We start from the raw sequence: 26,842 nt of genomic DNA, 5'->3' as shown, positions 1-26,842 counted from the left end.
TGAACAAAGAAAATTCTGGTTTTCAGAGAAGTCTGGATCAAGGAATAAATGCAGAAGCTACAAAAGAAAGTAACTGCATTTGATTGTGTACAGTCAAACACACCAGGGAAGAAGATGCAGTTATGGCTGTCCGAAGGAGATTATAAGAACAAGATTGTCGAAGAGAACATGTGTGTTTACGTATAAAATGGAAGTGGGGGAGACAAAGAAGACGAAAGGGAAAAATTTAAAGGTACTAACTCAAAATAAGACAATTGTGCAAAACCAATTTATACCGATATAATAAAGAGAAGAGATTAACAAATAAAACTTGCCTTGACAGCATAAAGAGCTGAGTTTGAACCCTAGAATCTACCAAGAGGAGGAGAAGAAGAGAAGGAAGAGGAAGAGGAAGGTGATGAGGAAGAGGAGTACGGCAATAATAAGGAAGAGGAAAGAATGGAGGGAGGAAGTAAAGGAAGGAAGTACAGAAGGAAAGAAGGAAGGAAGGGAGGGAGGAAGGAAGGAAGGAAGGAAGCAAGGAAGGAAGGAAGGAAAGAAGGAAGGAAGGGAGGAAAGAAGGAAGGAAGGAAGCAAGGAAGGAAGCAAGGAAAGAAGGAAGGAAGGGAGGAAAGAAGGAAGGAAGGAAGCAAGGAAGGAAGCAAGGAAAGAAGGAAGGAAGGAAGCAAGGAAAGAAGGAAGGAAGGAAGGAAGGAAGGAAGGAAGGAAGGAAGGAAGGAAGGAAGGAAGGGAGGGAGGAAAGGATATTCCTGACATGGTATTCTATGCTTATAATCTGAGCACCCAGGTGAGGAGGTGCAGACAGGTAAATCTTTGACAGTCACTAGCCAGCTCTCTAGCCTACTTGGTGAGTTCCAAACAAGGCAATAGAGTCATCTAAAGAACAGATAACACAACACAACACAAAACAAACAAGCAAACAAAGCAAAATAAAAACAAACAACCCCAAAACAAAAAATCAATATGACAAGCACCTTTGAAATGAAAACTCTGGTTGTCCTCTAACTTCAACATACATGTGCACAGATAAACATTGGTACTGAGTTAGCAGTTGACTTTGATATGTTTCTCTTCCAACCAGGCCTACAACTTCCTCATTGCCATTTATTAAAATATTTATCTCATGCTCTTAAGTTTATTGTGTAAATGTCTGCATGCCATATGCAGGTCTGGGGTTGATAGAGGTCCAAAGAGATCACTGGGCTCCTTGAAACTGGGATTATAGATGGTAGTAAGACATTATATGAATACCGGTCCTCTGCAAAAGCAAATGCTCTTAATACCTAAACTCTCTCTTCAGGCTAACCCTAGTTATCAATTAATTTCAGTTTCACTTTTGATTGAAGTATAAAATGATAGGCAGATTTAAGCAAGTGTGTGCCCAGTTAAAAGGTTCAGAGAGGATTTTTTTTGCATAAGGTTATCAAAATTTATTCTTATATAAACTACCTCTTGGGAAGATAAATAAAAAGTAAAAGAAAAAAAAACATTTACTCTATATCATCAACTCAATTGAGCAAAAAATGTAATAAAAATACTTTCATTAGAAAGGCAAATATGTGTACCCAAGGTGTATGTTCTTTATAGTACTTAGCACATAGTAAGATTCTTTAGATAAAGTTAAATAATCTGGGGCTGAATAGAGGGTCTTTCAGAGGTATTCATTATTCATGTTGCTTTGAACAATATGTTCCAGGAAGTTGAAGGAAAAAAATTATTAAGTCCTTTGTTCTTGGCCCTCTGACTATTGAGCAACAGGGTCTGAATGTTACACCCTTTCCTTTGTCTCCCACAAGCACTCCTAAGGCTGGTTCTACTAGTGTCAGTGAGTTCCTAAACTTCTGAGAGAAGAGAAATTTAAAAGTAGAAATTATATGCAAAGCACAGCTGCTTCTGGAAGCATCAGTCTTAATATTGTTGTATAAGTAATTAGTGTATAAATAATTGTGAGCACAGGATCAGAGTCCCCCAATTTTTACATAGCCAAGCAATGAGTTAGCCTTCATAGGACACATGGTTTCTTTCACAACTTTTCAATACTTCATTATAACCATTCAGCCAAAGTCATCACACAAATGAGTGTGGCTATGTTTAAATGAAATTTTACTTCATCTTTTGAATTCCACTAAACCATATTAATTGTCTAGAAAACCAGAACAAGGCACGTGGCTCTGATCTGATTTTTTCAAATCATCATAGTCTGAATTTGTCTTTGGTTATCTATGGAGGTTTGCCCAACTTCTAAAGTATATTAAAACTTTTACATTATTTTTTCATAGTGATATCCTGAGGAAATAGTTTGGCTTAAAGTTTCCACATAGTTACTGATTTTTGTTTTGTTTTTGTTTTTATTTTTTCGTTTGTTTTTGTCTTTTTTCTTGCTAGCTTTTGTTTTGCTTTGTTTTTAAATAAAGGTACAATATACTTATTTATACTTTGAATAAAATCCTTTTGTGAATAATTGATTTTAATTATGCTATTCCTTGTCATAGTATTTTTATATGGATGAAAGAGAAAAATAATTGATATTTTATGCTATTAAGACTAAATTTTAGGGGTGGGGATTTAGCTCAGTGGTAGAGCGCTTACCTAGCAAGTGCAAGGCCCTGGGTTTGGTCCCCAGCTCCGAAAAAAGGAAAAAAAAAGACTAAATTTTATTGTTGAATGTAAGGTTCATCAAAGCCCTGTAAATGTTTCCCAATTCTGGTTAAAAAGATAATAGACTTTCTCCCACATCTCCGGCACTGCTTCCTGATATTGAACAGGTCAGTTGTCTCTCTCCTCAGCTATAAGATGATATAAATAATAGCTTCCAAAACTATTTATTAAAAATAGTCAACAAATTAACACATAAGAATAATCATGTAAAACAGTATTTCCTAAGCAAAGCACTATGTGAATAGGTACTGTTAATATCGGACAATAAAAATATCCTAAATGTATTTTATAAGTACTGTCATCCTCCAAAGTATCAGAACACTGAGATGTAAATAATCTAGTCCAGAAGGAGACTTCAAGGTTCTGGGTTGTTTTCACTCTACTTAAAATTCTTCTCCATTCCAGGCCCTTTGGTCTCCCTTTCAGATCTTTCTGGTTTTCAGAGAGGCACAAATACCTTTCAAGATCACCGGTAACACCAAGTTTTAGTCAAACATCTATTGACCTTTCTGGTCAAAGACAACTTACACCTCTGAGTTTCAGGTTTTTAATTTTCAATGCCAAGGTAAGATCAACATCAGATAAAACTTTAAAGAGAAAAAAAGAGAAATATCCTGGTTTTCAAATTTCAAGTGTTTGAAAGAATTTTTCCCTGCTCAAAGATTGGATGGGGGAATTTGAAAGCTTTAATTCTTTTCTCCTATTCTTACCTTCTCCTTCTCCACAAGGAGACCGCATGAGTGTGTGTGTGTGTGTGTGTGTGTGTGTGTGTGTGTGTGTGTGTTCTTTGTCAGTGACAATGACAATGTAAGACCATCTAGTGATTTTTCTGTGTTCTAACCTTTAAAAGTATGCCTACAAATGATTGTTACTTCTGTTCCAGCTAACTCAACCTAGTCAGCAGCTTACTGTTTTACCTCTATACTTTAAATGATATAGTATTATTATAGTATATATTAGATATATAAAGTCTAATATTGTTAGATGACCTCTTTGTTAGTTTAATCTTCTGATCTCCCAAGAAACCAAAATTAAATGACTAACTAAATGTATGTCTTGGACTAGCCTTTGAAGGCAATATTCAAATCTTATGGTTCTTAAAGATGATAATAAAATATTGTAATTTGACATTGTTCAAAATGCTACAAATAGGTTAAAATTGAATGACTGACATAAAAATCTATTTTCAACAGTTGTCAATAACTTAATTTCCTTATTTTAAAATGAGTCATTCAAATCAATTCAGAAAAAGAAACAGAAATAAAATTAACTAAAAGCATGATTATAGAAGACATTGGCTGTAAAAAATCAGAGATGTATATCCATTATAGGCATACGAAAGGAAATATTTTTTCACTCTCATTTTAAAGCCTCAACTGCAAACATTATGATGGCATTTTAACTTAAAAGTTGAACAATTAGCAAATAAATTATAAGACCCCGTGTAAACGAAGAAACAGCCAAGTCGTGCATGCTGACAGTAACCTGATATAACTGTCTCCTGAGAGGCTCTGACAGAACCTGACAAATACAGAGGCAAATGCTCACAGCCCTCCATTGAACTGAAAATGGGGTCCCCACTAGAAGAGTTAGAGAAAGGTCTGAAGGAGCTGAAGGGGTTTGCAATCCTATAAGAAGAACAACAATATCAACCAATTAAACCCCACCCTCCCAGAGCTCGCAATGTCTAAACTACCATCCAAAGAGTACACAGGGATGGATCTATGACTCTAGATGCATATGTAGCAGAGGATGGCCTTGTTTGGCACCAATTGGAGAAGAGGCCTTTGGTCCTGTCAAGGTTTGATTCCTCAGTGTACGGGAATGTCTAGGCAGAGAGGCTGGAGGGAGCAGGACTGGGGGCGTAGCACCCTCATGGAAGCAGGGGGAGGGTATATGGAATAGGTGATTTCTGGAGGGGAAACTGGAAAAGGGGATAACATTTAAAATGTAAATAAAGAAAATATCCAATAAAAGGAAAAAAATCAACAAATCAACTATCTATTCCTTTGCATGTTTGTCTCCCCTTTAACATTTTATTCATATTCATAAATTACATATAAACAAAAACATTACTATAACATGTCCTTTACTTTTTTTGTTTTTTGTACAAGAGGCATAAACGTGGTATCTATCAGAATCCTTTACTTACATGCATTCTCTATTTTCTCTGTGCTTGACCCACATGTCTGGACAATTTATAAACTAAACAACTGGTTGCTTATAGATGTAATTGGTCAGGTCTTACAAACTCAGTGTTTAAAAACACAACAAAATATAGCCAGTGGGACATAGTTTAACTATCTTTAGTTACCGTACAAATGTATTATACATGTATCTACAGTGTTCACAGATTTTTTTTAACTAGGTTTATTGAATTTCCAAAAGATGAATCACACAACAAAACTACAGTGAGAATTTCCAAGTGTTGAAACTGTTAGGTCTCAAACCTGGGACAAATTGCTACTTGAGGTATCCATTAAAGTATCAAAGTGGACACTGACCTAAAGTGTTCTCAGCATCCCTCAGTGCCTACCTGTGACAGGCTATGGCTAACGTACCCTATCCCCTATCCTGATCTTCTTCAGCCCAGAGGCTGGGATGATTACCTCCTCCAAACTTCCCTTCCCTATATAATCTAACCATTTTTGTTGCCTGAATTGTTCATATACTCTTCCCCTCCTGGCCTCCTCATCTGGCTTTTCCTTCTCCCCTCCCCCATTGTCTCACATACATCATGATCATGTCCACTCCGGACTCTTCCAGATCTCCCTGCCTCTTCCTATACTCTTCTTTTTATCTCCAATAAACTTTCTTCTACACCATATCTAGGGGCAGTCACTTCCTTTCCATTCAGTAACTGAAACATCTATGTAGCTAAGATTCTTATATCTTTGCATTATTTAGAATTAAGTAAGTGACTTGTCCTCTCTGCCCATTAAACCTATTGAACTATTTTATTTAGACTCCTATACATAAGTGATATTAAAATCATAGACATCTTAATTCTGACTTATATCCTACTAAGAACAGAAATGAAGTATTGTCTATGTTTCCATTCTGTCTCCCATTCTTCCAAAACTCTATTAAAAAATCCTCTGGACTTATCCTGCAATATAATAGCATCAAGGAATACAGTAGAAGTCAAGAATATGTGTTTGCAAATGATTTTCGTATGAAATTGAAACTGATTATGTGCAAGGGTAAAGAGGAATATCTATTTACTCAAAGTTAATATTTATTATTGTGTTTTACTAAAAGAACTATTTAATAGTTCATCTGCATATAGCTCTGTTAGAATAAATTTATCTTCATTGCTTTTGAAACTAATGGGGGTTAAATTACCTAATATCAAAATATTCTTATAATTGGTAGAAGAATTTTAATCTGGCAACATGGGTGCTCTTGCAAGGAATCACACCGACAAAGGAAAGCAGATCTCTGAGTTCAAGGCCAGCCTGATACAGAGCAAGTTCAAGGTACAGAAAAGCTTAGATCCAAGTATGGTGGTACAAGTCTTTAATCGCAACAATCAGGAAACAGGGGCCTGAAGATCTATGGGTTCTGTCAGTTAAATTGAATCAGTGAGTGGAAATGTAGAGCAGTAGTGTGGCATTCATGGCAGAATTCCTTGTGGAATTCAGTGGCAGTTTTTACAAAGATAGTTTTGCAGAGACATGTGGCAGGGAGTACAGGCTAGACACAGGTGAAGGCAAAACAAGTCAGAGAATGTGAAGGAGCCAGAAGATTAGAACAAATTGCAAGAGCTAGTTTAAAGACAGGCAGAGTAATTCACCAAGAAACTAAGAGAAGCCAGTTTGAAACGGCTTGGAGAGGAGTTTAGGACAGAACAGTTTCAGAAACAACTAGACAGGGTAAGTTTATTCAGCACTAAGCCTCCAAGATGGCAATTATGTCAGGCAAATAAAAGATACTTTACAATAATTTGCAAGTACTGTTAAGATTTAAGTACATTTACCTTTCAAACAGACACATAGATGTAATTAACAAACAGACCTTTAAGTAGTTTATATACATGTTCTAATTTCCAAGTTCATATTAAATTTTAAAATTTCCAAATATTATATTTCTGATTAAACATTTTCAAATCTAGACATAAGATAGTATATCCAGGACAGGCGTGGTGGCACATTTTTAGCCCTAGATCTGAGGAGGCAGAGGGAAGTAGATCTGTATTAGTTCAACGCCAGCTTCATCTAGAGAAGTCCCAGGACAACCAGCACTTCATAGAAAGACCCTGTCTCAAAATATAGAGAGTATACTCATTCCAGAAAAATAATCATATTTAAAAATATTATTATTGTTCCTGTTCTGACTTCTTTTTCCTAAAACTGAGGAGGTCTTTAGCAAGGTGACTTCATGGAGCCAAACAAGACAGTTTTATTCTCAACAAGACAACAGACTATCCAGTGCTCAAATGAGAAATCTAAGAGTCTGGGTCTAGGTGAAGCTCACATTCTATTGACTTACAGCACAATGGAAGGATCTGTTGAGGGTAGTGTTTGCCTCAGTAGCAGAGTTTTCCTAGTCCTGTAAAATACATTAATTCAGTGGCATATTAATAATCCCTGATCCTAGACACCTGGAGAGTGAAATGGTGGACTTCCTAACTATGAGGAAGTCCCTATACTAAGCTTTGTTTTCTAGTTTTCAAGAATCATTCAATCGAGTATGAATTAAGCAACCCAAAGAAAAAAATTGAAATTCGGAGGAGACAGAAAGACAAATCAATTCTTAAAACACTGGGGACTCATTGGCAATAGGAATTTTGAGAAAATAGCTATGTGGGTCCATGGATTTGTAATCTGATTATCATACACCTGTGTATTTTTTTTGTAGGAGGTAGGTTGATAGAGAAAAATAAAGGACTGGAATTTCAGTCCTAGCTCCTAAATTCTTTTGTGTCTTTGATTCTGCCACCTAACATTTATGGATATCATTTTCTTCACTTGTAAAAAAAAAGCAGATGTTTTTACAACTGCTAACATTTGATTTTATTTATACAGTGATAAATATTTAAAAGTCTTAGATTATTTTTCTGCAAAAAGGGATGGTAACGGTATTCAACATATCAATTATACTCATGATACTTAAGACAATATTACTGTCCAGGATACCCATAAAATTAAAAACTATTTTCTGTTTTACCCAAAATGGGGTCCAAGCACTTTAATGAAGTAGTCATGCAATATTTCTCAAATACACGGTTACATGTAAAATGGCACAGAAAGCATTTAATGTAGTATTGATTCTGTTCTTATCTTATTTGATAAATTATTTTGCAAATTGTTTGGTTAACATCCAAAGTTACTTCTTGTTAAAATTGACTGGAGAAATAGAAATGTTTCAGATATATTGGAGGGGATTCTGGATCATGTTGTAAATACTTGACAGATTATCACATGTTCTTTCAGAGAAAATGAGTAAAAATGTGGATATTATAAAGGATTTTTAAATACAGAATAAAAAACCCTTTTAAGCAAAATTCGTCAAAGATAAAGTGAATCAGACTCCAAATATATATGAATTATAAAGTAACTAATCAATAAAGGTACTGAAAAATCTCTGACAAAAGATATCCAATCTATTTTCTATAGGTTGAATAACTTAAAAAGAACTTTATGTATTTAGTCTATCCAGAATCAAATTTAAAATATCAAATTTTGAATTTTTATTTTGTGATATAGCAAGCAATACAATGTTTTGTGGAGATTTGCATGCATCATAAATATTGATTTTTTTCGGTCAGTAATGTTTACACCCTTGCATCTAATAATGGAAAGAGATTCAAGTAGAATCTGAAAATCATATCTGACTGTTTAATGCCATGGGGTTTTCCTGTTATTTTTTTTTTCTGTTTTCACTCAGTATTAACCTTGCAATATAAACAGTGTCAATTGACAAATTCTTGATCTCTAATTGGTACATAACTACTGCTCATGTAAGAAATAAAGTTATTAAGGATACTTTAGAAAAAAGGCATAACATCCATTTATTGCCTAATGTAATTATTATGAATAACATATAGCCTTATACCAATAATTCCATAAAGTTGCTGTTACCATTTCAGAATTAGATAAATAAAGTGGCTGTCATCCAATATACACAGGCAAGAGCTTATAGTCAACATAAAAATTCCATTAAGTATTTGAAAACAAATGAAATGCAGTTTACTTTTTAAAAGTTATTCATTTGTAACAATTGAGGTAACTTCCTGTTTGGGACAGAACTACTTTAAAAGGTGGCATTTTTTTAAGCACAACCTTTTATGAATTATGTTTTTCAGAATGTGTACGATACATGACATATTTTAAAATACATTAGAAATGTACATAACACTGAACAATCACAATTTTCTATCTCTAGGAAGAATTCCATTAAAAACTATGGCATCGTATTGATTTTCTCGAAGAATGAGGACTTGGTTTCATTGATTCTTTTTGTTGTTTTCTTTGTGTCTAACTGATTAAATTCCTCCCTGACTTTGATTACTTCTTGCCTTCTACTCCTGTACCACGTGTGCTTGTTTCTTCTTCTTTTTTCCTAGAGATTTCATGTGTATTTTTAAATTGTTGCTATGAGAAGTTTCTAATTTCTTTATGGAGACACAGTGTTATGAACTTTCCTCTTAGTACTGCTTTCATTGTGTTCCATAAAGTTGCGTATGTTTTGCCTTCATTTTCATTGAATTCCAGAAAGTCTTTAATTTCTTTCTTAATTCTTCCCTGACTTAGAGATCATTGAGAAGAGAGTTGTTCAATTTCCATGACTTTGTAGGTTTTCTAGTGTTTCTGTTGTTATTGAAGTCCAGCTTTAATACATAGTGGTCTCATAAGATATAAGGTGTCATTAAAATTTCCTTGTATCTGTTGCAATTTTCTCTATGGTCAATTTTGGAGAAGGATCCATGGGGTGCTGAAAAGGTATATTTTTTTATGTTTGGTTAAAATATTCTACAGTTCTCCATTAGATCAATTCTATCCATAATGTCTATTAGTTTCATTTATTTTTTGTTTAGTTTTTGTCTGGAAGATCTGTCAATTGCTAAAAATGGGGTGTTGAAGATTCCCCCTATCAATGTGTGGGGTTCCATGTGTGACTTAAGCTTTAGCAATTCTTCATTTTAAAATGTGGATGCCCTTATGTTTGGGACAAGGATGTTCACAATTGAGATATCACCTTCTCAGATTTTTCCATAATGAATATGAAGTGTCATTCCCTGTCTCTTTTGATTAACTTTGGTTAAAAATCTAAATTTTATAAAGTGGCTACTCCAGGTTGTTTCTCAGGTCCATTTCCTGAGAAAAAAATTTCCAGCCCTTCCCTCTGAGATAATGTCTATCTTTATTGCTGAGGTGTGTTTCTTATACTCAGCATAATGGTGGATCCTATTTTCACATCTGTTCTGCCAGTGTCTTAGTCAGGTTTTCTATTCCTGCACAAACATCAGGACCAAGAAGCAAGTTGGGGAGGGAAGGGTTTATTCAGCTTACTTCCCTGCTGTCTATCATCAAAGGAAGTCAGGACTGGAACTCAAGCAGGTCAGGAAGCAGGAGCTGATGCAGAGGCCATGGAGGGATGTTTCTTACTGGCTTGCTTCCCCTGGCTTGCTCAGCTTGCTTCCTTATAGAACCCAAGACTACCAGCCCAGGGACAGCACCACCCACAATGGTCTGGGTCCTCCCCCCTTGATCTCGAGTTGAAAAAATGCCTTACAGCTGGGTATAATGGAGGCATTTCCACAACTGAGGCTCTTTTTCTGTGATAACTCCAGTTTGTGTCAAGTTGACACATAAAACTAGCCAGTACAGTCAGCTTGCATCTTTTTTATTGGAAATTCAAGTCCATTAATGTTAAGAGATATTAATGACCAGTGATTATTAATTCTTGAATTCTTGTTATATTGATGATGGTAGTGCATGCTCATGTGTGTGTGTGTGTGTGTGTGTGTGTGTGTGTGTGTGTGTGTGTGTGTCTTTTCATTGTTTTGTTTTTGCTGGTGTGGAATAACTTGTATCCTGCATTTTCTTGGGTGTGTCTATCCTCCATGGGTTGGAATTTTCCTTCTAATCAAAGGACACTATCAGTAGGACAAAACAGCAACCTACAGATTGGTAAAGATCCTTTTCCAACCCTACAGTTGACAGAGGGCTAATATCCAAATGTTTAAAGAACTAAAGAAGTTTGACACCAACAACACAAATAACTCAAATAAAAGTGGAGTGCAGAGCTAAACAAAAATTCTCAACAGAGGAATCTCCAAGAAACACTTAAAGAAATGTTCAAAGTTCTTCATCATCAAGAAAATACAAATCAAAGCAACTCTGAGATTCCATCTTATACAGTCAAATGGCTAAGATTAAAAACAAACAGACAAACAAACAAACAAACAAACAAAAGCCAGGTAATGGCAATCCTGGTAAGAAAAGTGGGGCAAAGGGACTACTCCTCAACTGAGGGCAGGAGCACAAACATGTATAACCATTTTGGAAATCAATTTGATGGTTTTTCAGAAAACTGGGAATAACTCCACCTCAAGACCCACTTATACCACTCCTGAGCATGTAACCAAAAGATACTCCACCTTCCCACAAAAGACGATTCCTCATCTATGTCAATAGCAGTTTTATTTGTAACAGCTAGAAACTGGTAACAATCTAGGTGTCCTTTAACTTAAGAATAGATTTAAAAAATAAACAGTACTTCTACCCAATGGAATGCTACCTAGCTGGTAAAAACAAAGATATCATAAATTTTGCAGACATATGAATAGAATTTGAGAATACTATCCTGAGTGAGGTAACCAAGACCCAAAATAACATGCATAGTATGTACTCATTTAAGTGAATACTAGCGAAAAATCCAGAATACCAATGCTACATTCCATAATCTCAAAGAAGCTAAATGGGAAAGAAGGCCCAAGTCAGGATTCTTGAATCTCTCTTGGAAGGAGGAATAAAATAGTCACAAAAGGCAGATGAAGGAAGGGAACTGGTAGGAGAGGGAATGGGGAAGGAAATAGAGTAGTACTTAGGAGCAAGTGTGGCAAGGGATAGGACAGACAGCCTGATAACCATGAGAATGAATAGAAATCTGCAATTGACATGGGTGGGGAGGTGGGGGCATCTCAAGGCCATGACAGAGACACAGGATAGAAGAGGTCCCCAAGAATCAATGAGAGTGACCATAGCTGACTCACAACATTGGGGAAATGGAAAATGAAGACGCTACTTCCCGGAGCTAGGTACCAAATTTTCCATCCAAAATTTATCCTGTCTTCAAGAAATTCAGGTACAAAAGGATGGAGCAGAGACTGGGCCAATGGCAAACCATAACTGGCCCAATTTTAGACCAATGCCATGTGCGATCACCAGTTCCCGACACTATTAATAATACTCTGTTATTCTTGCAGAGAGGTGTCTAGCATAGCTGTTTTCTGAGAGGCTTCACCCACGAGCTGACTCAGACTGATTGAGTGACCCACAGCCAGAGTGAATGGAGCTCAAGGTCTTTTAGGGATGAGTTGGGGGAGATAGGAACGCCACAGGAAGACCAACACAGCTAAGTAACACTGGACACTTGTGACATTCAAAAACTGAACCACCAGCCAAAGAGCATATATAAGCTGGACCTAGCCCTCCTCCATATATGTAGCTGAAATGAAGCTTGATCTTTATCTGAGTCCCAATCAACTGGAGTCCGGGCCATCCCAAAAGCTGTTACTTGTCTATGGGATATGTTCTTCTAGCTAGCCTGAAAGAGGATGTACTTACCCCACAGAGACTTGATGTGCCAGAGTCAGGGGATACACAGTTGGAGATGCTACACTCTCAGAGGAAAAGGGGATGGAGGATGAGGGAAGGATTGTGGGGGTAATAGCAGTGAGCAGGATGAAAGTGAAATTAATTAGTTGATTAATTAATTAACAAACTATGATTCTTCCTAATGATTATGATGCTGTAGTTTATACATTTATTTGGTTGAGGTGTAGTACTGAGACCTTTAACCAAACATTAAGGGTATTTTTGAGATGTTGTTTTTCCATAATATTGTTTGAAATATTGAAATATTGAAAGTAGAGTATGAGTAAAACATTGCCATCTCTTCCTACTCTCCTCCACACTGACAGGATTTCATCTAAACAGATTAAGACATAATAAGAGAAGGCTGGGGAAAAAAGACACATCTGCATGAATATATGCCACAAGACATTGATCTTACACATCTTTTAGATGTTCTCTGTGCATTGACATTTCTTAGTACTCAGGTTCCTGATACTCAGAAGAGAAGTTAATACCATCAACTTTTATGTACTCAGATTTGTACTGCCTGCAGAACACACATGAGTTTTTATTTTCTGGCTTTCCAAGTATAGCTTCTATTAGTCTACTCCTTCCTTTATCATATGAATTAGGTACTCATAATAAAATTCACACATTCATGAATCTCACACATATATTTCAACATATAATTACATGCATTTTTATATTACACATATGTATATCATATTGTTTTTATTATTTCTCTGGAAATCCTACAATATATATTTAATCCTATGGATGTACATTTAGGTATATCACAGAATAATCATCAAGTGTCAATCAAGTGAAATCTCTGAATAATTAAAGTCAACCTTCTTATAATCTAGTGTTTTAGAACTTTGGCTAGTGTCAATGTAGCACATCAGGAAATGGGCTATCAAATATATTGAAAATGAAACCTCATTTTAAACCCCAATTCTACAATTCTATATTAAAAGCAAGCTTGTATATAGATGTTTAAAAACATTTTAAAAAGTAACTCCAACAAGATATATATCTATATATCTATATATACATATATATATATGTGAGTGTGTATAAACATATATATGTTTCTTAATATTACTAAACATTTAAGAAACTAGTTTATATAATGATATTATGATTTTGAGGACTGACGACTCTTGAGTTGTCATAGTTGTTTCTCTGCTTTCATTACAAATCTGCACATACTGTAGGCACTCACTGTCCATTTTTTCTATGGATTTATGTTTTGTGATAGTTATACTTTTCTGGTACATAGATTAGAATTCTAATGAAGCAATTTTTATGCACCAAAATAATGGAGCCAAAGAAGTTTTGGTATTAATTTTCCATTGCCACTTACCTGCCCAGAAGTAGAAACTCCCCTGCTAGACCCAAGCGTCTCATGGCCATGAGCAGACCTCGAACTGTCATGCCTTCACAGAAGCAAGCTACCACCCGGGCTTTAGGTAAATGACTTCTGAGTTTTTTCAACAGCTTGTCAAAGCTCTGTTCCCCAGCATTGCTGTAAATTTTGTAAGAGTGGGCGATGCAAATCCCTTCCTTCGCTGACATATCTTTGAAAGCCTCCATCCCACTTTCTCCATAGTTGCCTGTATGAAGATGAACACACAAAGAGAAATATTGAAATAAGAGAATGGCATTTATTAGATACAATAAGAATTTTTATCATAACTGAAAGGTAGAACAAACTGTTTCAGAATATGCATATATTATACAATGTTCAAATTGTTATATCTTTGTTTCTTATTTTATCTTTTCATTTTCTGTTGAAAATTTAACAATCTTTACTTCTAGCTTTTCAAAATGTACAGTTCATCTTATCTAACCAGAACATTTTTCTCCAAACTGATTATGATAATACCAGTCAACTGATCTTCCTTCTTCTCTTCCTTTCTTTTCTTATCCCAGGCTCTGATTCCTACCTTTACCCTGTTACTTTCAATTTCTTTTCTTTTTTTCATCTTTATTAACTTGGGTATTTCTTATTTACATTTCGATTGTTATTCCTTTTCCCAGTTAAAAGTAAGGTGATATAGTATTTACAAGTCAGGGCTTAACTTATTTACATAGTACAATGTTTTTCATCCTCATTCATGTTGTAACCATAGCAGATTTCATTCTTCTCTATGGCTGGATGTTCCATTGTGTATAGAAACCAAGTGTTCATCAATTGCAAAACACTTAAGATATTTATTGTCAGTACAAGTGAGAAAAATCTCTTCAGCATACCAACTTGTCTTCTGTTCAGTATTTACTCATAACTTCACATAATGTGTTTGAAACCACTTACCTTCACATAATGTATTAGTAAGTACTTATCTACGTTTTTTTTTTCCGTGCTATCTCTCTTCCCCCTTGAATCTCATTGAACGATAATTTCTTCTTACTGCTGTGGATTGTATATGGTTTATCCTCCAAAGATCCTATTGTGGGAGTTTGGTCTGTACTGCTCATGTTAGTAAAAGTGTCTTTTATTCGTCAGAAGCATTTGTCATCTCAATGGCTTACTGCTTGATAAGTTCACCCATTCTGTTTCTTTCTGAACTCTGGATAGCTGGCTTAGCTCAGATCTTCTGGCTCAAACTCTTCTCCAAGATGACTGACTCAAACTAGCATCTCTTGGCTTTTCACTGAATTGTTCTGCATGGCCTCAAACTAACTCTGACAATCTTTTCCAATCTTCTGGCTCCTTCTAGTTTCTGGGTCATTTTGTCTTCACCTGCAACTTACCTCTGGAAAACTGTACTGGTAAAAATTGCACTCTCACTCTCTCAATCTCTGTCTGTCTGTCTGTGTGTCTATCTCTGTGTCTCTGCGTGTCTCTGCCTCTCTCTCTCTCTCTCTCTCTCTCTCTCTCTCTCTGTATTTCTCCCTTAAGTACTGTCTTTCCTGTGCTGTTCTCTTAAGTATCTATTTCTTCTGCTGTTCTCCTAAGAGTTGGCCATATCCTGTATTTATTCATTCTGTTAAGTATTTCTCTGATTCATTACTATGTCTACCTCTTAATTAGACCTCAATTTCAAACATGGGTGCTTCTTCCTACAAACTTTCCTTGTTTGCGATTAAAAGTGTATACTAAGGGCATGTCTGTATTCCAGCCAGAGGGATCAATGGTGTGTTATTACAACCAGATCACACAGACCTAGGATATCTTTTATATGACCCCTTGCCATGATGACTTGGTAGAAAATTTAATTGGGCCTAGAAGAAGGTGATCAGAACATCAGGATTTCTTCTTAGGTAGCTACTTCTGGTAGCTGTATAATGGCTGCCAGGATAGATTGGTTTCCACTGCTTACAGACAGAGCAAGTTTGGTTCTTACACAGTATCTTATTTCTTTCTTTTTACACATTCCCTTTCTGTATGTAGATGATTTCCTTTATCTTTCCCCATATTTTAGTAATAAAACAAAACATTGTATCTACCCTATTTGGACTTTTTACCTACTCAAAGTATTAAACATATAATAGAATGCATATATATGTATGTATGTATATACATGTATATATATATATATACATATATATGTGTTAGATACTATGTTGTGCTAACACAACCTATATAAGGCAATTTTCTTTCTTAGTCAAATAACATACATGAAGATTATTCATAGTATACATATACATCTATATATAAAATATATAAACACATATATCATATATACTGCATGATATATAGATACCATAGAAATATATAAAGTATTATTTTATATAAAATATGTGTTTTATATCATATGTTAATAGCTATGGAATTATTTCTTGATATTCTAAAGTGCAAATACTTGCTATATTCTCAACCAGTATTGAGTCTTGTGTGAGGAAATGTGTATATATATGTGTGTATATATATGAGAAAACATTTAATTTTCATCTTATATAATCAAAGAACAGTTAAAGATGTGAATAATTGCAAAGACTATTCTCTTTGAAGAAGATAATATAATTATCTTTTTTACATTTTTATCTTCGAGAATATATTTTTATACTCAAATATTTTTCCCATTTTTCTATCCAAAATGTCCCATAACTCCCCTTCTTCAAATTTATGACCTTTTTTGCAATTGTTATTACATTTATATATGTATTTATATATATTTATATATTTTAAAATATAATATGTTGAGTTCATATAATGTTTTTTGTATGAGTACTTTCAGTGCAGACTGATTATTACTGGACCACCAATTGGTAAGCTTTTCCCTAGGGAAGGTCACCTCTTTGACTCCCAGTTTTTCTGTTTCCTGTAGTTCTTTGATTAAGCTTGAGACTTTCTGGGCTTGTCCCCATGATATTTTGGCATCTTTTAAAGTCAATGAAAAATAAAGATTAAGATTGACAGTCATCTGTGAGAGGAATCATACCAGGGCTTTTTATAAGTTATTCCATTGAAATCTCTTATATTTTCGAGGTAGTTATGATTATCAGTATACCATAGACAACATAGTCAGTACTCTTAACTCCAAGATGTACAAATATGAGTAGGGAATCAAGGTAAAGCTCCATGAAGGCCCAGAAGTAAAGAATCCTCTCACTTCATTGTTCCACAACTGATTCCTTAGACCCACGAATGTCCAGTCAGATACACCTGATAGTTTGATTCAAAGAATGCAGTGGTATTATGACAAAACAGTTGAATTTTAGAATATCAAAGCATAACTAGTTGTAATCAGGTAGTTGTAAGAGAGAATATGCCATCAGGAACAGCAAGCGTCAACTGAGTGCGCACTATGAGATAACCAATTGCAGAGCCCTGGGTCTATACAGACATAAAACTCAGCAGGCAGGTAAGTGGATAATTCTTAGCTGGAACATTCGTCAGATTTCTGCCACCTACATGCACTACCATCACACTGGTACTATATTCTGAGGAGATCCTTGGATTTTTTCAGGATGCAATTCTATATAGTTCTATCTATATAAAGCACATAATAGAACATGCTTCATTTTAGACATGGGACAAGGGACTAAGTAGACCTGGTCTTCAGGTTCTCCCAGCAGCCCTACCTAGCATACTCTGCCTCCAAACATTAAATATTCTAGTTCCTAGGCTGGGCTGCCCTTCACTCAGAAGGTCCTCTTTCTCTTTGTCTTCACCTCTTCTCTTTCTGTGAGCTTGTGCTCTTCCTCTCTCCCTCCTGTACCCCCTCCACTCTACCCCATGGCAACTTTCCTGGCCTCAGTCCTTGGGGCCAGTGAACTTGCCCACCCGACAGCAGCTTCCCAGTAAACCTGTTGTTAATCTAATCTGGTTTGAATTAGCTCGTTTCACTGGAAGCAGAGAAATAACCTATCATAACTTGCTCGTTTGACTCCCAACCCAAACACCAATGAGAAAACTTCAAGGATTTATTTATCTCTAGAATTAGAAGCAACAAGATAGGAACAAGTAGACAATGCAGTTATTTTGTAATTAACAAAGTTTAAAGGAGGATTTCTGGATAATGTGCCAAGAGGCCTAAACTGGTTTTATACTATTTCCTATTTCCTATTGTTTTATATTTTTAGAAAAATATGATTCTCAGCTATTTTGCTTTGCAATTTTCTGATTTAACATAGAGTCCATCACAGAAATATCTTAAATTGGGCTTGATGTTTAAGGTAAAAATAGTAAAAGCCAATTGTTCCTATCTAAACAAGAAAACAAATTTGAAAAATTCATGATCTTTAACGTGGTATCAAATAATGTTCTAAAACTGTCTTCATGAATATGTAACATGTTATATAGAACAACGTGGTTAGAGGAAAGATATTCATACTGAAAAAACAATTTTAGCTTCAGTTTGAAACCCATAATCCCCTTAGCTTTTTCAACTGAAACAAGTCAACATACTTATATTTTTGTGTGTATATACGTGTATGTGTGTGTGTGTGTGTGTGTGTGTGTGTGTGTGTGTTTGTGTGTGTGTGTGTTTATTTCATACATTTAGAATATCTGGTAATTAGCTTGGGCTCAACTAACTAAACTTATAAAAAGAGAATAAAAATGATTTGTCAGAGACACAAGTAAACTGTCTTAAATGAAAGGGACAGATGGATAGATGAAATAGTTCTATTCTGTACTTTGATTTATCTTAATCTTGCAGCCACTTTAATACAGTTTAAATATATATTTGATGTAATATTTTGTAAAATAATAGATTAGATTTATTTTTAAAAATACAGTGTTGCCTGGTAATCTAAAAAGCGGATATGGAACTGGCTGAACAACTTAGTGGGTAAAGGTGCTCATCACTAAGACCAGAAGTCTGTGCTTAATACCCAGGATACACATTGCAGTAGGAGAAAACAGACTCCTGCAAGTTGTCCTCTAACAATATATGCACACTGTAGCATGTGGATGTGCAGGTGTTTTCACTGTCTTTCTCAGATATATAAATAAATTAATGTATAATCATAAAATAAACAAAAGTATATGTATTCAAATAAATGAGAAATTTAAAGTGTAACTATGTCCAACCGTTGTTATTAACACTATTCTGTCCAAATTTGGAATAAATGAGGACATTAGAGAAATGTCTACAAAGTTCTTGAGTTAAATTTTGTTACTTGACGTAGATTTTAAGTAAGATATAGAAGGAAGAAAAAGCTTAGGAAATAGTTGTGTTTTCAACATGGACTCCAGTCATTAGGAAAGAAATCTATCATGTAAAACAGGAGTCTAATATGTGACTTCATTTCAGTACGAATGAATCTGCAAAAAACCATTTGGCAGGTGGCAGAGGAATTAGGCAAAGACCTCTATTCTTATGAACTTATTACATATGACCATATATACTCATATATACTCATATATACTCATATACCACCAAGAGGAAATCTGGCACAGGAAGCATTGCAAGCTTATTCACCTTGTGATACATGTCAAAGTCAACAAGTTTTAATACTATATTTTTAATCTTAACTTTAGTTCCTGAATGTGCAGCTGTGATATTTTCTCCCAATCCAAGAAACTATAGTTCATGTAATTGGGAGACACGTCTGGCATAGACGCAGTGGAAAAGAACCAAATTTAGAAATATGATTTTTTTTAAAAAATTCATTTTAAAAAAACTATGGAATGTAGAAAAGGAATGTAGTGGTCTAACAATGACACCTATTAACTCAGGACTGTCTTTGCATCACACCCTATACTTTGACACATTACTGTTGCAGGAGCCGGAGGGGTGAAGGACTCCAAGAGAACATAGTCCTCACAGTCAATTAAGCAGAGTTCAGAGGGGCTCACAGAAACTGAAGTAGCAACAATGGAGCCTACATGGCCTGCACCAGTCCCTCTGTATGCATGCTATGGTTGGAGATGTTGTTAAATCACTTACAATGGGAATGGGGTGTCTCTGAAGTTTTTATCAATTTGTGGTACCTATTGAGTTGCCTCATCCAGCCCTGACATGAGAGAGTTTGTGCCTAGTCTTATTGCATCTATTTGGTTGCTATCACTGGGAAGTCTGCTCTTTTGTGAAGGGAAGGAGGATCCGTGTATCCAAAAGAAAGGGGAAGTGGGGGAGGGGGGAAGAAGGAGCTGCTGCTCTCAGGATGTGTTGCATGACATAAGAATAAATTTTTAAAAAGTCAACATTTAATTATAAGTATTTCTTATAAAGTATTCAATGCTGAATTAGAGATTCATATAGACAATATTCTACATAATAAGAAATAAGAGGGGAATTTTGGAAAGAGAGCTACTTCAGCTTCTTAATGACATCATTGCTAAGCATGAAGGGACATGCGGATTTTGACATTAGGACTTCTGCGGTGTTTATGTTCTAATTGACTTGTTAATGTAGTTTACGTTTAGATTTGCAATGTAAAAAATAATTACCATTTTTTTCTTAAAAAAATAAGTTGGAGACTTTTTCTTATGTTTTTCTCAGGCTGCACTTCCCAGAGGAAAATAAAATGTTGAGACAGACACTCTGACCTAGATTCTCATTTCTGCCCTATGGAATTCAACTTCCTTTGGCTTTCTTTGTACGCTGTCAGGTTTGTACTGAAGCCTGCAGTGCCTGTCTCATTAAGAGTCACTATTTGACTAGAAGGGAAAAACCTCCATGTGGGACTGTGTGTCACTGGGTCTAGTGGACCTGGGAGGTATTCACTTTGCTTCTTTGTAGCTCATTAGCTACCTCTAGTCCTTGATTCTAACTGGATCTAATGACAGTGCAGATTGCTCTATGTCAGCTGAAGGTGGACAATCCTTCCCAGCACAGCCAAAGCTTCTCTAGCTTGATGACCTTTGCTGAAAAGAAGTCTATTCTTTGACAGCAGTTCCCTGGCCTGCCACCTCCTCAGGACCCGAGCTTCCTTGTGTAGGATCGTCATTTCTAGATTTCCTCTAGACTCAATGTTTCTCCCACAACATTGGAGCAATTGGTTTTGGGAATGAGAAAAACATTTGAAATAGGCCCCATAGATGTGTACTTGCCATGAGATTGCATTTTATTTAGGAATGAGTAGCCATTCTGTGTTAGAGCTGTGGCTTTGAGGTTTCCCACCTATAGTTCAGACCTGACCTGTCTACGAAGCAGAGATGGCCATGAAGAATTTGACACAAACCACATTATTCTAACATTTTAAAACAATAGATTTCAAAGACAATATGAGCAAAAACATTAGTTATCACATAGCTATTTTATAATGTTGATGACATGTCAAAAGCTAAAAATTATAACAATGGTTAAATGAGCTACGCTCTTAAAACTAACTTTACCAATTTTTTGTCTTAAGTTATTCACATGGCTAGCAATATATTTCTATCAAATGATTGAATATAAAATTATAATGTGTCATCATAATGTTTCAGGGCAGAATCTAATCTCCTTAGATGACTAGGTCATATCTGAACTTTCCAAAGATCAAATGACTAGTCTTCTTATTAGTCCCACTTCCTACCACTGTATTATGTATAACACATTTCAGCCAAAATGGTAATAGGTAGATCAACAAATGTGCATGATTTTTTTTCAATTTATCTTTTTTTCTCTTTTTTTCATCTTTATTAACTTGGCTATTTCTTAAACTAAGGAATATATTACTCTGACTAAAATGTGGCTGACCATGGTCCAGAAACACAGCTCTAGTTTTTCCTGAGTGGCATGTTTTACCATGGAGAATCTCTACAGATACACAGAAAAGCAAGGCATGAATTAATATGTTTGCAGGACAATTAACTATGCACAGCATACTTTCAGACATCGCAGATTGTACTGAGGTATCTTCCTCTGAGATATTCTTCTATATACTTATTCTCACTGCACGACTCAGATGCAGCTGGTACGGATACAATTCTTTAATTCTCTATTTATAAACCAGTCTGTTTCACTCACCCCAAAGATGTAAGACATTTTTCATGTCATACTCTAATTATTCATTTGACTGGCTAAGAGTATTTGCTATTTGGAATTATTTCAGTTACACCTCTATCTACAAGAGCTTTGAAATGTAACTGTACTGAAGTAAACAGATAATATACAAACATCAAAATTTCATCAGTCAGTAGCTGTTTAGTAGTAACTATGATTCAAAATGGTGGAGCCTGGCTAAAGCATTATGGAGAGTATGGCTTACCCATAAGTACCATTTACAGGGTAAAGGATGAAATTTCTTATCCTATAACCTCTTGTTGACTAACAAATTTGGGGAAATGAGGTGTGTGTGTGTGTGTGTGTGTGTGTGTGTGTGTGTGTGTGTGTGTGTGTGTGTCTGTGTGTGACTGTGTTAACGACATCTACTCAAAAAATCTTTAGAGAATAAGATTTTAGATTTTCCTTCTGGAACCTTTCCTTAGCTACACTTTTCTGTGTGTTTTACAGTCTAACTCCAACTTTTAGTTTCTAATTCTGAGAATGTACATAGAACCTTGGAAATAGTTGCTAACTTAAGTTTATTTTCTAAATGTGCTCATTAAAAATGTTATACTCTATACTGACTTTACTTGAAAAACACCTAGTTACGTTAAATGGGAACAAACTACCTTCACTGAATTTGTACAACCTTGAAATTTACATAACCACTTTTCAACTGTTTCACTAATGTTTCTTGGACTTTATATAAAGTATTGTTATTGTGCTATATTTTGCTTTTATAATAACTCTTAGATTCATGATATTGTCAATGTACACATTTCAATTGGTTAAAAGATCTCAAAGCTATGATTACTTCATATATTCAACTTTTTTACATATGTATCAAAAAGGCAAATCAGAACTTGCAAATCAGCATTTTTCCTTCATTATAACATAAATTACTTAGTATACTGTTCCTATATTTTATTTTAAGGCTGAATCAAACCTAAGGTCTTCTACATGCTAGACAAATACTTTACCACTGAGCTCCATCCCCTACAAGGCATCTATCCTAAGGCGAGGGCAATGTCTTCAGGCTGGGACCAGAAGGATTATGATTTTACCACTCTGGAAGGAGTCTCACTTTCAACAATTAGTGTCTTGGCTCCTGGTTTCATTACTCATAAATGTCACTAAAATGCTCACCAAATATGAAAATGAGAAAAAGTGGGTGGAAGGTAGCTGATTCATTCAACCACATTCCTAACATGGATTATTCCATAAATCCTAGTTCCAAAGCTTTAAAGACAAACTGGCTCTATTACACTAACTAAATTAAAAGCAGTTGGTAAAATTAATCATAGTATATAGAAAATATTAAGATAAAAATGTCAGTAGAATTAAAAGAATTATGTAACTTTAACCCCTGGTTTTGGAATTCTAGAAGGTACAGAAATAAGTTTCCATTGTTTAAACCATTCAGGCTCGTTTTGTGTTATGGTAGAGCAGGATCACTAACATAAGTTTTTGTCCCTAAGTCAATGTTTTTGTGACACAAATCCTTATGCAAAATGAAATTAGTAGACTTATAATATCAGAAGGAGCATCATAAAAAGAATAGATTTGTGCTACATAAATTAAATTTGATTCCTGCACTGACAATTCTCTAGTGATTGACCCTTAAGAAGTGATTTAAATGCTTCTGTCAGCTCCTTAAATTGAGTAAGACATAGAAGGACTACCCCTGCCTAATGTCTGGCATATAAAAACTACTCAACAAAAGTTAGCTTCTGTATCGGCTCTAATTTCTTCTTTACACTTTAATGTTGTAAAGTAAAACTTTGAAGATTGGCTTCCAAGTTAGAATAGGTTTGACTATCATGTAAACTAATCAAATCTCTATTCAAACTCTGGATCTATCACCAAATAATTTTGGTGTTTAGGCAAGTTGCATTTTCTTCCTTATCATAAAATGCTGCAATATTATTCATGAGGATTAAATAAAAATTTGAATAGGGAATGCTAAAAATAGTATCAGGTAGATTTTTTAAAGACATAAAAATAGTTTTTGTTTTAGTTACAAACATTTGTATATTTTTCTACTATAATCTAGACATTGGTGGTTATGTGTGTGACCCACTCCTCCTAATAGAAACTGCCTGTTTTATTGCCCTCATACTCAAGGTCTTAGCTAAAACCTAACAAATGCTAATTCAATGGTAGCCATTCTTTTAAGTTTAAAACTAAATGTTCTTTAGTTATGATGTGTTTTCCAGTTATTCCTTCTTGTAGCTATGAAGTATTGCTATTTTGGGGATTTTTAAAATCCACGCCCTTATTGCTTTCATGTTGCTAGCATTCCACAAAGCAAACATAGAACCTCTATCATCAGGCAGCTTAATAGTTAAAGCATCTTGATTGGATTTACCCAGTGTTTTAATAAAATCACTCATGGCCCAATTCCCTTGTCCTCATTTTGCTGTTGATGAAATCCCTGGATACTACCATAATGTTGGTTTTATCACTCTGTAGAACTAATGTCTGCTGTTTCCCACTCTCCATTCCTTTAATCACACCTCTGGGATACTGGAATGCATTAAGCCCCATGAGATTACCTAACACACAGGAATAGCAAGTGAGTCTCTGAAGCATGTTGAGGTTGTCACAGTGGCTTATTTTCTCTCTTTTACTCAAATATCATTAAGTCTGCCCAAGTGTCCTGGGAGCACTTCTCAATGAGAGGAATCCTTCCAATGGAATTGTTAGTTAGTCCTGACTTCAAAGTGTGGGGGACATGCCAGTTTTCGGAAATTCTGAAGAATTGGAGACTATGTTGGGGGTGGTAAGCTTTGAGAAAACAAGGAAATAGCCACATTTGGCCTTAATTGAGTTTAGTAGTTCGTTCTTAGTGCTCTAAGCAGGGAATTGCCTATTTTCTCAGAAGTCCCTCAGTTTGTTCCACTTGTCTACACAGTTGTTTCTCCTTTCTATAGGGCCCTACCTCTATGTCCATTTAAGTAATACTTTGTAATGTATTAACACTTATAAACTAATATATATATATACATATATATGTATAAAATCAGTTTGTACTATATCCATTTTCTTTATAATTGGACTTCATCCGCTCCTGGCTTCAATGTCTATTTACCTGAATTACTCATTAATCCATTCAACTTCAAAGAAAGATATCATATTTTTTGTTTCTGTAATTTATTCTCATTAAAACTTTGAGCCTAGATGATTATCAACTGTCATTCCTGACTCATGATTAAAAGAAAAAATAACATTTTCCTTGAAAACAAAAGGAGTTGAGAGATAGTGGTGAAGGCTCTGACATTAATTATCAGGCCAGTAATCATATTGTTAGTTGCCACAACTATATCTTAGACCACCATGGTTAATTACAATAATCTCCATACTTTGTTTGACTTTGTTTCTATACTATATTTTTCCTCTATAGAAGAGACAATATAGAAGAAAAGATAATTTCGAAGACATATTAGAACCTCAATTAAAAACAAAGGCAAAAAGACATTTTCAGTAGATTATGGAACTACTGAACCTTATATTGGGCAGAGGGAAACAGGTGTGGATCAATATCATAGCTGTTATCAGTCATAGAATTTTAGGGTCATGTGAGGGAACAGTACCCAAAACAATTAAACCACAAAAACATTTCAAAGACGGGGAGAGTTGCAAGCTACTGTACAAGTGCATAATAATGTCATTTTACTTCTATAGCATGAATGTTACAGAATGAAAATTACTTTATGTAAAATTATTTTTGGCTGGACAAGTTGTTTCATATATTTATTACCAGCACTCAGACACTCAAAGCAGGCAGATCTCTGTAAGCAAAGCCAGCTTCATCTAGAGTTTCAAGCCAGTCAGGGCTGTACAGTGAAACCCTATATCAAAACAAATAAAATTACAACAAAAACAAAGATTCTAGTGGGCCTGGGATATGGTTCAGTGGTCCATTGTTTGCTAGTGACAGTGGGGGCTTCAGTTCAATTCTTACTACAGGTCTCAAAGTGACAAGAGACAAAAATGCTGTAAGCAAGATACTGGAAGAAACTACTAAGGAAATTTAATTCTGAGATAACAAGATTCTTTCTGTCTCCCTCTCTGTCTCTCCATCTCTTCATCTGTCTCTTTGTCTTTCTATCTCTCCCTCTCCTTCCTGCTTTCCCTCCCTCATCCACTCATGATACTAGAACTGTTATACAAAAAATTCTTTGTCTGATGTGCATTTTCAGTGAAAATGATGTTTAAATAGGACATAGATCACATAAATAGAGTAGAGAGGACAAGTTAAAGCTGTCTCCATAGTTTCCAGTTTGACAGACCAACTAACAGATGGTATGGTTGGGAAGTGGAGCTGGTGTTTGGCAGGAAAGATGTGTGTATCATCATGGACACATGGCTTAACACTGGGAATCTGCATAATGGTGTTTTAGATTCAAATGTTAATCAAATACCAAAGCTCTAAACGGTCTGAGCAGCAGAGGTAGTATGGATCTCAGAGAGATAAAAAATAAATCCATGAAACTGAGTAGAAACTACACTTGGAACCTAGGCCAAAGTGTCATTCAGAGAAACAATTGATTAAATCTTACAGAGTTTGATAATAATAATTAATGTAAAATAGTAATAATTTAATGGCTATATTGATATTTGAAATCATTGGAAGCCATAATTTTTTCTAAAATATTTGTATTTGTGCACACATGTGCTTGCCTATACACATGTGCTTTGGCACTCATATGAATGTCAGATGATATCCTTTAAGAATTGGTTCTTGTTTCAGGAACTTTCTTATTTCTGCCACTTCTGGTACTATAGATATGTATCACACTTCTCGCTTTTTACATGGGTTCCAGGGATCCAACTCTGTTCATCAGGTTTGTGTGGCTGCAATATTACACACTGAATGTCAACATCCTTTTTTAGTTATTAGATACCACCTCAATAAATACTAAAACCAATCCACTGATATGGACATCAAGTATTTTTCCCATTTCTCAGATGAGCACATTGAAGTAAGGAGATTAAATAATGAGCCAAGTT

General features: G+C 35.2%; 1 protein-coding gene across 9 annotated transcripts in view; it reads right to left on the bottom strand.

Moving 5' to 3' along the window:
• Nucleotides 1-26,842, bottom strand: part of Grm5 (glutamate metabotropic receptor 5) — a 574,875-nt gene that overhangs the window by 328,003 nt on the left and 220,030 nt on the right. For all 9 annotated transcript variants that reach the window (XM_039096032.2, XM_017588778.3, XM_006229659.5 and 6 more), the window contains one exon: nt 13,828-14,077. In XM_039096032.2, the coding sequence (XP_038951960.1) occupies nt 13,828-14,077 (250 nt within the window). The remainder of the gene's footprint in view (nt 1-13,827; nt 14,078-26,842) is intronic.

This window comes from Rattus norvegicus, chromosome 1 (genome assembly GCF_036323735.1).
Source record: "Rattus norvegicus strain BN/NHsdMcwi chromosome 1, GRCr8, whole genome shotgun sequence".
Classification (NCBI taxonomy): Eukaryota; Metazoa; Chordata; class Mammalia; order Rodentia; family Muridae; genus Rattus; species Rattus norvegicus.
The sequence above is the reverse complement of the archived record's forward strand: the minus strand, read 5'-3'. Positions and strand labels throughout refer to the sequence as shown.